General features: G+C 44.2%; 1 protein-coding gene across 1 annotated transcript in view; it reads right to left on the bottom strand.

Moving 5' to 3' along the window:
• Positions 1-17,276, bottom strand: part of fat2 (FAT atypical cadherin 2) — a 103,512-nt gene extending 86,236 nt beyond the window's left edge. The window contains exons 1-2 of the mRNA XM_085182876.1: positions 17,060-17,276; positions 247-3,505 (exon numbers count right to left, since the gene is read on the bottom strand). Of these exons, the coding sequence (XP_085039002.1) occupies positions 247-3,505 (3,259 nt within the window). The 5' untranslated portion in view covers positions 17,060-17,276. The remainder of the gene's footprint in view (positions 1-246; positions 3,506-17,059) is intronic.
• Between the last annotated feature and the right edge of the window lie 202 nt (positions 17,277-17,478).

Consider the following 17,478-nt stretch of genomic DNA (forward strand, 5'->3'; position numbering starts at 1 on the left):
GCTTTCAGTCAGATTGGTTCTTAGCTCCTAAACTTTGTTTCTATATGGAAACCTAGTGTGTTACCAGGTGAGATTTAATGGTGCAACCTTTGGAGAGGACAAAGGCTTTTTCCCAGTCTTTCTGCTAAGCTAAACTATGAGAGCGAGATCAGGCTTCACATCTGACTAAAATTGCTAACATTGCTTTTCTACTTATTAGATAAAAACATCACAACAACAAAAATTGAATCACCAAGTGTTAGTTACCTGTTTCCTCATCAATGGCGAACATTCCTAAGCCAGAGCCATCATGGATGTGGTACCTGACAACCCCGTCTCTGCCCAGGTCTTTGTCTGAAGCCGTGAGAGTTACCACAGATGTCCCTACGGCTGAGTCCTCCTTTACCAGAGCTTCATAGACGAACTCTGAGAACACCGGCTGGTGGAGGTTCTCATTGACATCCAGAACCTCGATCTCCACGAAGCATGACGATGACAAGGAGCGAGGGAGGCCGTGGTCGACTGCCCAGACCGTGAGATTGTAAGATGGCCGCCTCTCAAAGTCCAGCTCTCTCTCGAGGGTGAGGGCGCCGGTGGAGGAGTCGAGATGGAAGATCCCGCTCTCTGTGTTTTTGAGGTTATAGGTGACAAGGCCTCCACTGCCCAGATCCAAGTCAATGCTGTCCACCCAGACAAGCAGCGTGCCCACAGGAACATCTTCTGGAACTTTTATTTTATGCACTTTGGGCACAAATTTGGGTGGGTTGTCATTTATATCCTGCAAAATCACCACCAGGTTGACAGTGGAGAACAGCTGAGGGCCGACTGTAGCCTGGTCTCTTGCTTCAATCAGGAGATCGTGCTTGGGTGAGCTTTCTCGATCCAGTCTACCCATCACAATCAGCTCTCCGGTGAATTCATCCATCCTGAACATGTCGGTCATTGTCAGGAGGGAATACTGGACTTTACCACTCATATCTGAGTCCAGGTCTGCTGCGCGACATGTAAAAATAACCGAATTCACCTCTTTGTTTTCAGGCACGTGGATCACGTACCTGGGCTGATCGAAAACAGGAGGATTGTCATTGACATCCATGACGTTAACGGCAATGAATTTCCACGCAGAAGTTTGCGGTATTCCCAAGTCATAAACAGTGATGTTCAAAATGTAGAACCCCTTACTCTCTCTGTCAAGTGGACAAACTAGCCGAAGATCACCAGAGAACGTATCAATGGAGAAACAGCCATTTTCATTCCCACTCGAGATGGCATACACAAGCTTACTATTAAACCCAGAGTCGTTGTCTGTTGCTTTGAACTGAACAATGGTTGAATTTAATGGATGGTTCTCGACGAGATCAATCGAACTGGGAATGCTTGTGTCAAACTTGGGAGAATGTCGATTGGTGATGTGGATATCTGAGAATGTGTCCTCCTCCTGATTGATTAAAATGGGTTTGATTGACTTGATTAGTTTATCTGTGACCTGTTTGGCAATGCCCGTTTCCTTGCAGTGCAGCGTTCGATCTTCACCTCGGTTAGTAATGGTTATCCTGACAACCGATGCTTCGGAGTGATGCTTCCCATCGGTGGCTACAACTCTCAGAGTGAATGAACCCTGCAGCAGAGGGATAGGTTGTTTCAGGGCAATGACTCCAGTCACAGAGTTGATCCCGAACACTTGGAGCTCGTTCCCTGACTCGATGACATACCTCAGCTGCTGCAGCTCATCTAAATCAATAGCTGACAGCTTGGCGACTTCGTGTCCCACAGGTAAATCCAGAGGTACAGTAACATTGCAGCCCACCTGCTCGAACAGAGGGATGTTATCGTTGATGTTGTTCAGAGTTATTGTCACAGGGCTTTCGCTGACCTGACTGAAGGGGCCACCACTGTCCGACGCCCAAACTCTCAGGTGATACCACCGTTTCATCAGTTCGTAGTCCAAGTGTTCGGAGGTAGAGATGATGCCCGTGAATGGATCTATTGTAAAAGGCAAAGGGCCTGAATTTGCAATTGCGTAAGTCACAAAGCCGTTTTTGCCTTTGTCTTTGTCTGAAGCTGCTACTTTCAACACGCTGCTGCCAACAGGGCTGTTTTCATCCAGCGTGGCCTGATAGGATGTCTGTGTGAACTCTGGGCTGTTGTCGTTTTCATCCGTTATCTCCACCACGATGTGAGTTTCAGCTTCACCGTGATTGGCCATTACATCAAACTCATATCGATCTTTCCTCTCATAATCAAATTTCCCTGTAGTTACGATAATCCCAGTTTTAGGATTGATCTTAAAGTTAGAGGTGTCTGGATTGTTCTTGATACTAAAGGTAACGTTAAAGGGAACTGAGGTGACAGAAACCTTAAGTACATGAGTCTGTGGGGGTGAAAACTCACTCAGAGTCACAATGTAGGTGTCCTCCAAAAATGCCAGTGGGCTGTAATGATAGGCTGGAATGTGGATTTGTGTGATTAGAGAGAAGAAACTTGGCAAGCTCCTGTCTTTAGCTTGCAGCGAAAGATTCAACCCAAAAGGAGTCTGAGACCAGATAATCCTCTTTGTAGAGATCACTTGGAAGTCACTGCCCTGCACACCTGAGGGGATTACCTCAAACCACTTGTGGGGATCCCCTCCAATGATATTGAGGGATTCCACTGGCTTAACTCCTTCCTCCACATGGACATTGATATTTATTTTTCCATCTGCAGACACTGTAGCTTCAGGGGGTGGTGTGATAACTGGAGATGCCATGGCCATCTTTTGTATGTTTACAGTGACCCTGGCGACATTCCCAAATTTCTGAACACCGGATATCTTTTTTGTCCTGTCCTCTGCTAATACGGTGAGGTCGTAGCGCTGTGCGCGAGTGTGATTGAGCCTCTTGATGAGGCTCACCGTGCCCGTGAAAGGGTCAACAACAAACGGATGAGCTCTGCTGGTGAACGAATAATAAAACTCAGCATTGCTCCCAATGTCGGCGTCTGTAGCGCTGACTTTGGTGACACTTGACTTTAGAGGAGCGTCCTCCCTGATGGCCACATTGTACGAAGCCGGGTAGAAGAGAGGCTTTAAGTCGTTGGTGTCAAGTACCTGGACGAAGACCTTCGTCATTGCCTCGAAGCCAAAATTGCTTTCCTTTGCCTCCACAGTGAGAGTGTACGAGTCTCGGACCTCCCTGTTGAGGAGAGCTGAGTTGCTGCTGCGCGTCTTGATCCTGAGAAAGCAGAAATTTCCGACTTTGACTGCCTCTGCTTTGAAGAAGCTGTCGTCGTCACCTGAGACGATGTTGTACTTGATGTCCCACAGCGGATCTGTCACTTCAATGCCCATCTTCACCTGCGTCTCAACGTACATCCGCGGGGCTGAGTTCTCGTTGATGGCAGCGTTGTAGAGGTGGTGTGTAAACAGCAGAGGAGAACTGCCTTTTCCCAGTCTATAACTACCTTCACATCTTGTCACACATGTGAGGACTGAGGCAAAAACAAGAAGGATTGCTCCTGAAGCTGCCATCATAATCCCCTTTTTGAACATCTGTAAAAAAGACAGAAAAGAGAAAAATAAAAGTCATGTAAGAAAAGCCTTTAGGGAGAGACAACATGTCTTGTCGTGTATCACACGACAAGACATGAAATGTACACTCAAAGCTATTTTGTAAATAGACCAATCACTTCCCTGAAGCTCGAGCACAAAGAGTACAACAGAGAAAGCATATTGACACAACAGCCGAAGGGATGCTGCGGAGAGGCGTCTCACTCTTGTCCTAACTTGTCTTGACAAAATGTAAAACCAGTAAAACGCTGGATAAAAGGCTGAATATCAGCAGCGCAGAGTTGTCCCAATAATCGCCTTCAGTCATTGCAACCGATGTGTGGAGGAGTCTACAGTTGCATGACCTGGTAGGTGATGGTGGGTGGCTCAGAGACTGAGAGCACTTGGAGGCATGAGTCATTAAACTGCTGCACCCATAACCTTGTACAGGGAAGACCTGATCAAAAAGTTAAACAGATAAAACCAACAATCACTACCTGCAGCCCACATTCATGTCCAACTCTACAAAGCTCACATGTGTGTTTTGTCTTTTTTTTCTTCCAGTTTTACAGCATCTTTTATTATAAGTTGTTCTGAAAGACAATGCTTTTTAATCAGATTCAATTCATGCGCCAGCTGTAGCGAGAAATAACGCACCTGAGTAACAGACCTACAGTGTCTGTTGCAAGGTTGGAGGCATAGGGTGCAGTTATAATTCCTTTTTTTACTTTCTCTTTGACTTCCTGGCAAACTTCAGAGTCTAAACCGGGTTAGCCTTAGGGGAAGACAGTGGTTTTAACCTGTTTACACCTTCTGCATAAATGAGTCACAGTAGCAGCAGCTGAACATGTTCTGAAAAGATGGACTTGGACCAAACCTGATGATGATGACGATGATCATGCTAAAAAAATCACAATTTTTTTTACCATTTTTGCTACATTCAGCATTTTGTCCAATGTATTGCTCACAATTTGTTTATACAAACAAAATCATTTAAGGGGGTTAGGATGAAAACATCCCCCTGATGATTTAGAGGCCTAAAACTTAAATCTGATGAAGACATGCATCAAAAATTATTGCTCGGCTAAGGATGTCACTGCCAGTGTTGTCTTACACGAAGTTTCTCTTTCAAAATCATAACCCCCAATATCCTTCTGAACCTAATCCATGTTTCCATACATCAGCATTGTAGCATAACTCTTCAGCATCTCTGGAATCGCCATATCTACCTATGCTAATGTTTTCCTGTGGTTCATGTCCATGTGGTCCAAGCCTCTGATTGATGGCGTGTACACGGCGTGCTGGCAGAAAGATCAACCCCGTCAGGACACAAAAAGCTAAAAGTAACTCACAAACGACCTAACGCCATGAATCACACAACTGCTTTAACAGTGAAGCTCACTTTGTTCAGAGGAGTGCAAAGAGTGTGATGTGCCCAAGGAATCTGGAAAATAATGAGGATGCCCACACCATGCTAGCTGGAATTGAGAGCAGCTGGAGGTCGAGACACTTGGGTCCTCACTGCGTCTCTGACAGTTCATCCAATCATAGGAATCTGGAAGGAAGAAACTCATTTTCCCAAGATCAGATGCATGAAAAGTTCTCCCTCCTACCTCCAGTTCCTCCACAAAAATAAACCATTTCAAATAGAATATCTTCGCACCTTCACACCAACCATTTGGTTTCAGTTGTCTAAACAAATCTGAACACACAAAAGGGCAAGACAAAAGATGCCTTATTGTGCCAGAAAGTTATGAATACCAGTATCTCACACAATCTCACGCTCATGTGGGTTTAGGAAAACACCTCTCCCGGACGCACTGATGGTTTGGTCCCGAGTCTCCAGGTAGGCTGGCGCTGGAGCTTTCACTGAACGGTGACAGGTATGAGGGGTGTTATCTCCACTCACATGGTGACAGTTGATCAGATTACAAACGCCAACGTCACAGCTTGGATTTCAAAAGAGAGGCAAGGTGTTTTGTAATTTAGCCGGGCTTTCTGCATCATCATTTTTTTCTGGTGCTCACGTCTATTTTGTGACCAGCACATTTTAGATGCACTGCTTCAGGGTTTGACTTGACTTTTTTAGTACACCTCACAGATCGCTGATCTCTCCACCGAGAATATTTATGCTGCCTGAAAATGTGGACATTTTTACATCTTTATTTTTATAATCACAGTCCAAATGTCTCTTTTCCTGTAAAAGCGTGCTTATAATGTAAAACTGGGAAATATTGTTACGCAAGCGCTAAAACTTACTTACTTACACCTGACTTTTTACCTCCTTATTTAAATGGTCTTACCTTTAACTATTTGTAAGTAAATATAATTACATAAATTACAGGAGAATTAAGCCCTTAGTTGGAGCAGTGTTATAAAGTGTTACCTGCTCAGCTCAGGTGAAAGCAGACGTGCCCGTTTCACTGCTTTAGTTTCTAAGATGAGTTTTAAGGAGAAGCCTGAATCTGATGGCCCGTCATGTGCCTGTGTCTATTTAATTTCTCCTGTATTATTAAAAGGCCCTTGAACATCTCACTATACACACGCATAATGTCTTTATATATATTATATATTATTATTTTTTATCTTCAAATCAAAGCAAAGCGTTGTGTTCTCAGACAAAGCTGTTTGATTCAGCCTCATGTATGGTCAGTCAGTCAAATCTAAACATTTACATGTTCATTTAGTCCAGTTTGAATATTTAAAGGTTAAAGCAATCTTATCAAATAAATATATAATATAATGTTTTAGTATAAGATAAAACAAGATAAGTCTTATATTTACCATTTGTACAGCAGCACTTAGAGACAGTCAAATACAAATAGATATACAAATGTAAACCACGTGCACGGGGACGTAGAGTAACGTGTTTTTTAAAGAGGAATTTTGAGCATAAAACAGGAATTCCCCGATCATGCAGATTTAGGTTCAAGCATGTCCTCTAATAGGATTTGATTTTTAACATTTTTTTGGAGAAACTAGCAGGCCAGGTATTGTATTAAAAATGAGTTATTAAAGAGTGATTAATAAACACGTCTTGTTGAAGGAGTTTACGTACGACTGCAGTCTGCTCTGTGCCAGTCTGCACCTGCATATTGATATTACTGCATATTAGAGTATTGAACACAGTTTGGGAACATAAAAAGTCACGGGAGGAATCTAATCCTTCTTCATCTAGTGGTGAAATAAAAAGGACCAAAGCAGGGAGACGAAGATGGATTCGACCTTCGCTGGGAAACTGGAAAACATTATGAAATCCATTTGAATCTAATGAGCTTTGAGCCGACCTGTAATGAACCTCACAAATCAGGATGATTTGTTTCATCAGCACACGTTCATACAAACTGCTCAGAGGGCTGCAGTGGCGCTGGTGCTCTGTTTTATCAAACGCTGGATAAAGGGATCACCGTGTGGGCCTTAGGATACCATAAACTGTAAATGTTTAACGTACATTTTGACCTGCGAAGGCTAGCGTGCACGCTGGATCTGCAGTGCATTCTGGGCTGATGATTTAAGCTGTCTTATTTCTAACAGACTAAGGTTTAAAAAACACACGGAGTGCTTTTGGTTGGAATTTACAGGCAAAGGAAATGAAGGAATACATGTCATCCTTCACAGAAGCGCAGATCAGGAAGAAGGGCAAATGCATGAGGAGGACCACAAGTTCTCAGCTCTTCGATCAGTAAGAACACCTCAGGTACAATTTAATTCCATGTGGAGTCAAAATCCTATCAGAACTTGAGCGAAAACCACTTAAAGAAACGTGAGAGATGATCTGCTCTGAAAGCAAACGGCCCCATTGCACAGGAAATCGCAAACTGTCCGTTCAGTGAGCTCAGCGCTTCCCCCTCAGAGCTCATTTTGGGGCACAAACCTCCACTGCCGCTGAGGTCTGTCACACACAGCTCCAGGTGGAAACCTGCAGCTAAATGCATGGCTCACATTTCCACAGCATCCCTATGGCTCAGGGCTCAAACAGAGCAGCATCTGCATCCTGGTCCCGCCCCGTCAGTCAGTGCGAGCTGGATGGGGTCAAAGACAGCTTCCTGTCTTTAATGGTCGCCGCCTCTGTGCAGCACTTTTAGCACAGAGGCCTGATGTGCAGCTTATCTGCAGTGTCTAAGTTCAACACAGGTGTGCATGCTGGTACATTTTTTCAGCAATCTTTAAGATCTTTGTTATTTTTTCCCGACTTTGCTGTGTCTCGGTTTTTATTTTTGGCATAATCTTTTCATTTCATCTTAAATTTCCTCGCATTTTATCAGGTGTAAACTTCCTGGCAACACAGTATAAAACAAATAAAAAAATCAATTGACCAACAACGTTTGCTCAGTTAAACTGACACGAACACTTCTTAAAACTCAAACTGGGCAACCTTTCAACACGCCGATTTAAAATCGGAATAATTTGCATTCATGTAAAAAACTCTGAGTCCCCGTGGTTCATGCTGACGTTAACATGTTTCTGATGATGTGCTGTAATACAAACACTTTTATCACTCCAAGCTCTGGATGATGTCACATAGAGCAGGTTTCTCTAATGTGGTCTCATCACCTACCTGCTGTTTAAAACTTCTGTTAGCAGGGGGCAGCCAATCAGAGCTGAAAGAGCTTTATTAATAATGAAGAGGAGCTGTGGGGCACAAAGAAGGATTATTTTGAACTATTAATCATGCAAAGCTGCTTTGGAAAAGTCATAGAAAGAAATAAGAGATCTACTTTGAGGGCATTTTGTAGAAAACTCAGTTAAAGGTTTCAGCTGCATGTCAGAGTGAACAGTTCCTGAAACCAGATGACTTCCTCCACACCATCAGACAAAAGGAAGCTGGTGGATCTTATCACTGAATCTGGATTCATAGAACTGCCACAGGCCTCTGGAAAAAATCCAGATATACTTTTTTAGAAAATGTGGGCAGAGGGAGTGTGAGAGGAACAAAGTGTCATCACATGGAGATTATCTCCTCGTGAACTGATCATGACCGTCTCAGACTCATTCAAAATTAAATTAAAAATTAAATCTGACTCATCTGTTCAAGGAAAGAAAAAAACTGCATGAGGCCTCATCCTTGAAATACGTCACACTTTTCTCTTTTTCAGGCCTCATTTTGCTTTGAAAAGTGATACATTTTTAAAAATGGTTTATTCTTATAGTCTGACTTCCTGCATAAAGTGGAACCCTCCTCCAGCCTGCTCCGTCTAGTTCAGGTTCATTATAAATTAAGCCTTTTGCTCTTATGTTCTTACTCATCCATGCTACGAGGAGCTGAACATGAGTCACTTCACTGAGCGTGAAGGTAGTAGTTAGTTTCCTGTGTGACGACTCCCGTAACAAGTTGAATCATGGATCCGCAGAGCTGCCAGTCTGGCTCTGAAAACCTGAGGGTATTTTATAAAAGGAGGGCAGGGCACAATGTTTCAGCCTGAAGAGCACAATAATTACGGCCATATGTTTGTACAAAAGCTTCTTCTCCAGGAAACTGCAGTGAAACGCCGAGCGAGTGAAAGGATCTCAGGGTTTTCCTTTTGTCACTGGAAACTGTCTGGCATTATTCTTCCTCCTGCTCCCTCTGTGAGTGTATTAATCCCACCAACCCACTTCCTGCTTTTTGTCAGTGATTACACCCTCATTCTGAAAAAAGCGAGCAGAGACGAGGGCCCTGAAATTTAATATCCCAGTCTTCACATAAAGGAGTTGCTGAGGTGTAGGTGTTTCACAGAGCTGAGGTTCACTTCCATAAATGAAAACAGTGTTTTATTTATTTCTCCAACAGCTAAATCATCCATTTATACTACAAACCCAGTTACACATACAGCTTTAGTCTCACTGCATGCACAGCACAGGAGCCTTTTTAGCTGACTTTAGGCCCATAATAAGCAGACCTACGATCATTTCTAGTGTTGAATTAACATAAGTAAAGTTAGATATTAGAGCTCCTGTGGAAATTTGTTAATTCATCTGGGAAGTTTAAACAGGCACAAAGTTCAGATGAACCTATCGCTGCCATCCCGTATCTAAAAAGGCCAGTGTTGGTTATGGTGAGTCGACCTGTTCGGTCCAGGTGTGCGACGTCTGCTAATGGCGCACGGAGGAAAAGGACAGAGAGGCTCAGCAGGTCGGAGGTTTGTCCTGCTGAGACCCCGACAGGATGCAGGTTCAGAAATACACACAAAACCGTGTATTTAAGTCTGGGAACAGTTCCCATCAGCAGTTTTTACCTGATTTATGTTGTACCTGTTTACATATAAATACGAGGCCATGACAAGTGCACAAATTCAGGATGAGAAATCAGTGAAAGCTTCACAAAGCAAACGCTGTGTTAAAGCTAAAAATGATCGTTCTTATTATTGACAAACAGCTGAGCTCTGTGCAGATCAAACTCGGCACAGCCGAAAGCTCAGGCAGGAAGCTGGAGACAGTTCAAACTGAAGCTTAAGCCTGATTGGCTCACGTTATTTCACCTGTGCCACCAATCAGTAATTAGCTGAGTACAAATCACTTACTGACACTAATCACCCAGTGTCCCAGCATGCCCACAGCTGCACATCAGTGAGCCGGTAACGTGGCGGCCTTTTTCTTCTGAAGCCACACAAACACTAAGAATGCGGTTTGAAGTTTTTATCCTTTAATGCGCTCAGTCGTCCGGGCCGAGGTACGGCGGCACATTTTCCTCCGCCAGAAACTCAACTTACTTTCAGACTTTCATCTTCATTTGCATAATTGCAGAGTTCAATTTCCTTGGTAGCCATTAAAAAGAACAACAGAGGGCCGTTACACTGGGACAATCTCACACAGTAATGAGTCTGGGCTGCAGCGCCGGACCGTGATGGATGGGGAGGCTTCGCCCGCTGCCACTTTATTAAGTACTCATTTTTGTTTTAAGGTGAAAAAAAAAACACCTAAGATCTGATGACTGCAAAGCGTGAAGAATGTCTTCCTCCTCCTTTAAGAGCAAAATCAGCCCCAAATGTCAAATTTGACAATTAGGTGCTCCAGCAACTGCTCGCCTTCAGACGAAAGGTCGCTTTATGCTCTGTGACACGTGCAGCTCTGCAGCACATCGTTGCAGCTTAATGCTGGAAAGAGTTTTAAAAATGATGAAGAACAGCAATCAGAGCGCTCCACATGAAACAAGAAGATGTCTCATGAATCATAAGTTACATCTAAAATAACATCGACGCCAGGTCCAGTTTCCTCAGAGGGGATTCAAGGTCTTCTTATTAATCCTGAAGAGTTGCCCCTTATAATCCCCGCTAATCCCTGTATTGGTGCACTGTTTGCAAATTGTCAGCAGCCATTTGAAATGCCTGTTGTCTGCAGAACATCTATGCACAGTGTGTGTCCCTCACACAATCATTTCATAGTTTCTGATGTGAAAACACCGACAGGCTCATCTCAGACAGATTAGTGAGGTGATTTCAGAGGAATCGTCCAGGTATGGATCTGTCACAGTTCACAGGCTACTGCTGTAAAAATGACGAACGTCATCTCGAACATGACCATCGCCGAGAGTGATTGTTGTTAGTCGTGGATGGACGGATGACGGGAAAGGCTCTCGCCAACTCTGGCTGGCAGTTTCAGTTCAATTCAGTTTTATTTAAATCACAACAGCAGTTGCATCAAAGCACGTTATTCTGTAAGGTTAAGACCTAGTAGAGCAAGCCTATTCAAATGGCGGCCCAGAAGCAACCTGCGAGTGGCCCTGCCTGTGGTCCTGGCAGAAACACAGAGAAAACGCAAAAAAATAATTAATTAATTAATTTTTTTAAAAATTAAAATATTCCTACAGCGTAGTGTAGACTGTGAATGCAACACTCCTAGTAGCCTAGCAATATTTAACCCACAATGCACCGTGATGTAAACATATTAAACAATCATCGTAATATATGATGCGACAACAGCACGTCTTTCTCACTCCAAAAGCGCAAAATTGACAATGAAAACTGTCGGTTTAACCCTGCCTGGACTGACAAATACTTATTCATTTTACCGAGTTTAATAATCTTACAACCGGAGTTGTACTACCATGGTGAGGGTCCTGTACAGCCCAAGAGAGCTGCAGCATCTTCCCTTCGTGTTTGTTTCTTGGCGAAGAAGAAAAGGCCTTTCACAGATTCTGAAACAGTGAAATACTGCATGCTGGCCGTGGTGGATGCGGTGAAAAGTGATGAAAAAATTAAAGTAAGTGTGACATCTGCTATTAAAAACGTACCCCTGTAGGACAGTTCAAATATTAGTAGAGTTGAAGTTCTGGCGTCAGACGAGTTTGAAATGCTGTTAGATGACCTGAAGAAAACTGATGTAATGTCTATAGCAGGAGATCCCAGCTCACGGCTTACTACCGTTAGGGGGACACACAGCTGGCGAAATAATGTTTGAGAAGATTTAAGCTCTTTTTGAGGAAAATGGTCTGGATATGTGTGTCTGTATACTCGTGACGGATGGGGCTCCATCCATGGCAGGAAAAGTGAGTGGTCAGCGAAACATTTATTTTAATTTGAAAGGGAATTATCAAAATGTTTTTTGTTATTATTATTATTATTTCAAATGTGCAAAAAATAGTTTAGTTATAGCTCCCTTTTTTTAAGTGGACCTTCTGGTGTGCATTTGTGAGAGGTCACCAGATTTACAGGGGAAAAGGAATAAAAAAATTACTTGTTTTTCAATACAGTTGTGTGGGTTTGAAATTGATTGTGATCTGCTGCTTACTGGCTTCAAAAAAAAAATCTGTCCCAGATAAATTCCTCGGTTTGAAAATCTGGCCCAACTAACTTCGTAGTTGAATAGCCATGACCTAGAGTAATACAGAGAGAACCCCAACAATCAGGGAAAAACCATAGGTTATTATTGATTAACTGTTCTGAAAAGTGAAAACGTGCAGCTTGGTTCACGTTTACATTCATGGAGCAGCAGACAGCAGAGCGACCACTGGCTCGTGACTTTAAATAAACCTCCAGAAGCTCGGACCGTGGCCCAGGATGAGGCTGACACTCAGATGCTGCAAAGATAGTCCTAACTGTAATGTTAGATTCAATGAAGCCAAACCTGTTGGAACTTGAAACTGACTATGAAGAAGAGCGAATACCAGCCAACCCCACAGTGATCAGTGATTATCAACAAGGCAGAACTTCCACAGCCACCCTGTCGGCCACGTGCAGCTGCAGTTTATCTGTTTGCCGTCTCAGTAACATGCAGCATTATTGGTGCTTTCATGCATACACTGTGTTTTCTCATGAAGTCATGCCCCGTCTTTACACGCAATCGTTTTCTGTCTTTCACCTGCATCCTCTCTGCTATTCAGACATCTCAGTTTCCTGAAACAATCCGACTGATCGAGACTCTACCAGCACACAGTGCAGACTCTGTCAGTGTGACACATTTGGTCAACTGGATTTATTCCTCAGAGGACCAAACCAGAACAGAGATCCCTCCATCACGTAGATCTGTAAAGACCTCGGGTTAAGTTCAGGGACCAACCAGGTGCAGGATGGCTCCACGTGTCAGGTTAGGAGGGCTTTAAACTCTACATGGTGTTAAGTGTCAGTCACCTTTTTTCTTTTACAGCCAGAGGTCTGCAGAGTGTTTTTGGACCTTCACAGGAGAAGTGAAACGTGCTCTGCTGTTTGAGGGCTGTGGAGGTATGAAGTGAAAAAATACTCAAATAAGAACAGACAGCAGCTCTTGTATGCGCTCCTACTTCCAGGTACCAATTAAAATCGGGCTCTTGGGGATCTGCCAGTCGGAGGTATGACTGACTGACTCCCCACCCCCATGACTTCTTCTTTTTGATGGAAGCTGCCTCACAGCTCTGCTCTCGCTTTATAGCTTTTTTCCTGCGTGATCGTTAGCAGAGCTCAGTGACTGTGACCCCTGACCCCTGCACGGTCAGCTCCAGTCACCATCCCAAATTATTAACCTGTTCTCATATATAAATTAGTGCTTCGGGGCTTTATTGGGGGGACTTTATAATGAGGCTGAGAGTAACATTACTCTGTGAACTTCGTGGCAGGGCAGCTTGTTTTTTTATTTGAGCTGAAAGTCCAGCTTCCTCACAGTAATCTGATGAAAATCAGCAGTCTGGGCCTTTCTAGGGTGTGTTTAACTTAAAAAGCAGATGTTAAGCCCTTTAAGCAGCTTTCACAGCCGAAATTCAGATGCTGGATTTTGTCAGGGTGAGGTTACAATGGTGACCTCTGTCTGGAAAGGTCGTGGCCTCCAAACTAACCCCACTCACACCCAGAGTGAAGCTGGAGCGTGGAGGCCTTTAGCTGAATGGTTATATCTGAGTGAGTTACAGTGTGGTAGGACTTAACCCGGCATCGATGACCGACATCTGTGAGGAAAACCTCAATCGGAGAGTCCGTCAGAAATAAAGAGTTGAGGAAAGAGTGAGTGAAATGATTTAATGTTCTGGGTTTGATCAGAAATGTGTCCAACCTTTACTCTGAGCTCTGCTCTACAACAAAAGCAGAGACACTAACCTCAGCAGGGGGTTTCAAAGAGAAACGTCCAATCTGCCCCGGTTCAGTGTACACGTGGGACTCCTCACCGTTCTGAGTCATAGGTGATCGTGAACGAAGGCAGATGAGAGCTGCGGTCCGGACATCAGCCTCGGCCTGTCATACGTAAGGTGGCCTGGCCCGCTGCGCGGAGACAGTTCTCTGTGAGAGAGACACTAAACAGGCTGAATGTGGAAAATCTGAGCTCTGCTGTTCAGTTTTGTAACTGGTGGTTTATTAAATGTTAACATTTTCAGAGGTTTGTCTGGTTTTAGTGGTCAGGATCATGCAACGTCAAACTGGGCTGTGTGTGTCCACCAAATCAAATGAGCTTTATTCAAGTACACACACACACACGTGTGGTCACAGTGCGCTGACACGGCCAGAGAAGTTCAAAGATTGATAAATCAACCAGAGCTTCCCCACCTGACCTACACCATCTTTAACATATTTAATGAAGCCATGCAAACTTTTACCTCCAAATCTTTTTACTGTTTGGAGCCTTTAAAGGTTTTATTTTTATTTTTGAGCCTTCGTAACTTAATGAGGGTTCAGCTGCTATCATGTGTAGGTAAAAATTAACCTTTTTCAGACACCTATCCCACTGAACATGACTCCTCAAAGTTTACCCAGAATGCATCATTTTGCCTTAAGAAAACAATCAAAAGGCAGGCTGTCCAGGATGTACACATCTGTACATCTGTCCAGGAGAGTCAAGGAGGCCATTTACGTGAAAAGGGAAAGACCATCTCTGAATCGAGGAGGGGGCCTAAGGGTACATCTTTTACCATCTTACAGTGCTGTGATTGCAGCCATTCACCAACTCTCTGTGAATGGTACTCATGGTTGTTGATCAATGGTCATGAGAATTTGCATAATTATGATGAAGGTGACCTCCCAGCCCATTGTTCCTTCAGTGGGCTGGTTTCAGTCATTATGCACATGTACTGTTTTGGGGAAACCTGCAGTCAGCTGAGACTGAAGAAGTCACTTGGATGAGTGACGAAACGTTTCTCCCACTGAAAACGCTACGTCCAGATGAACAGAATCAACCTTTGGAGAAAAGGCAGTCTGACTAAACTATAGCAGTACCTGCAATTTTCAGAGTTTTTTTCAGCTATCTGCTGTCCTGATGACTCAAAAATCATGTGATTGACACTCCACCAGCCCCCACCACTGTGTGCACTTTCATTTAATTTGCCAAAAATCTGTCCCAAGTACACTAACCTGTTGTTTTTTTCACTTTAAACTGAACGTTACTGCAGCGTTGCACAATCACACGTTTTTCCTTCATGTCCTTTTCCGTGTGCAGACTAACGACATCTGTGATCAAAATAAGACATTTTTCCTTGTTTAGGAGCAGCTCCCCTCCCACCCACGCCCGACAGCCACAGCTTTTACATGCTGCTGTGAAACTCTGTTCGAGCTCTGTTTTACAATCAAAGCTTTTACTGTGGAACATCTGTGAGAGATGTGGCGCTGCACTACTGAAAGCCCTCATAAAAACTCTCACGTCACAGATATGTGTGTGTGTGTGTGTGTGTGTGTGTCTTACAGTGGCTGTGAGAGACATATTTAACCCCTTTACACCCAGCATTTACCAAAACAGATCACCTGAACAGGTACGAAGCCACTGTGTGCAGGTATGAGTCATGTGATGTGAGGTTGCGGGACTGTTTAAATCACACAGGGTCACTCTGGCCTCACAGCACTGTATTTACAGAAGTGCCACAGGATGCTAACAGGGAGCAGCTATCAGTCAATCAGGCTCGTTTGGACTCGGTGAGGAAGAGGAGGAGGAGGAGAAGTGTGTCGCTGCTCTGGTAGGCATGTGTGTGTTTGAATCAGGGTGCATGTAACCTCATTTTGCCCTCTCAGCACTGGTTTTTGATCCTGTGTAATCTTCTGTGAGACATTAGCTCAGTCCCATCAAGAGCCCAGCAGGCTGGACTAATAGCTCCCAGCTAACCATCCATCTCTCATTTATGGCGGGCAGTTTCAGCCACCCTTCCAGCTACATCTTTATCTCAACAAGTCATTACGACCGTGTTATCAACGCCGTCATTAAATGGCCCTGGACAAATGACCCATTGGTCCAGACGGAGTGCTTGGCTGTGAAATACCAGCAGAACATCCACCCTTAAAAAACACGAAAGAGATGTGGCATCTGGTTACTCCACCTCTGACGGGATCACCAGCTAACATACACCATGTGCCGGCCTGGCTCTAGGTGTATCCAGGGTAAAATCCTTACCAAGTCAAACATGTCGACCAGAGAACGGGCAGACAAGCTGCTGTTGCAACTCCGCTAACAAAAGAACAAAAGAAGAAGAAGAACAAGAAGGAGATACGGCTGTTCTCCATTGTCACGGCAGCCAAATTACAACTGGACACAACACAGACTCTGTGAGGTCACGCCAGGTTCAGGGCAAAAGGGAAGTGTGCTTTTAGAGAAGTTATGTGTTTTTGTCTTTAAAGGTTATCTCTCACTCCATTGGTTTCAAACACCATGGCTCAGTTTGCAGGCGGACCCCGCAGGCGGACACGGGAGCACCTCAGCGCCTTCTAACCCTTATTTCAAAACCATCAAATTATCAGCGCTCTGCAGAGGCGTGATTATATATTTAACTGCTCATACAGTAAATCAGCTTGAGGACAAATATGAAGACAAGGCCGAGAAACTTTGGCTGAAGCTCACGACGTCAGCCTGCATGCGCTGACATGTGCTCCTTCACTCTCCTCCCATACTAACGCTCGGAGCGAAACCTGTCAGATCACACACTTCACACACTCACACTTTTATCTCTTTTCTAAAACGTGTCATTTATTCTCTGTGTTAAACCTCAGACATCCTCCCGAGGAGAGATGCTGCCCTCGGAGAAAACCTACATGTGCTTTAAAACTAAAGCAAAAACTGAACTTTTCTCACATGTGAGCTTCATGTAGTTTTCAGCTCCTCTGTCCTGTTTAAAGCTCCTCCTGGCTACTGTTTTGTGACACTGAGGTGCTAAATAGTGGTATTATTCTTCACAATAAACAGCAAGCAGAGTGGAAACCTTACCTGACGTCCAGTTAGACGTCTTTTCCAGGAATTCCTCTTTCTCCTCTCCCGTCACGCTTCGGGAACTTTAAAAGAAATCCTTTGCTCGCGCGGCAACAGCCGCCGTCCTCCCATCACAGTTTGGTGCAAAGTTCATGAGAAAAAGAAGACGAGTGTACAAACATGCAGAGTTACAGGAGTGAGTCTCAGCCTGAGCGCCTTCAGAGGATCTGCACCAGACACACACCTCAGCACTCCCTCAGGATCTCATCTCCACCCACTTCTTGCACTGTCCCTCCTCTCTGTCAGTGCAACACACACACACACACACCCTCCATGTGCCCAGATCGTGGGCTGCCCCCCCTTTCTTTGCCTGTGGGTTCAGGCCTTTGGGCCTCAGCCAGCACTGAGCCTCTGTGGTGAGTGCATATGTGTGTTTC

The sequence above is a fragment of the Neolamprologus multifasciatus genome, chromosome 2 (assembly GCF_963576455.1).
Source record: "Neolamprologus multifasciatus chromosome 2, fNeoMul1.2, whole genome shotgun sequence".
NCBI lineage: Eukaryota > Metazoa > Chordata > Actinopteri > Cichliformes > Cichlidae > Neolamprologus > Neolamprologus multifasciatus.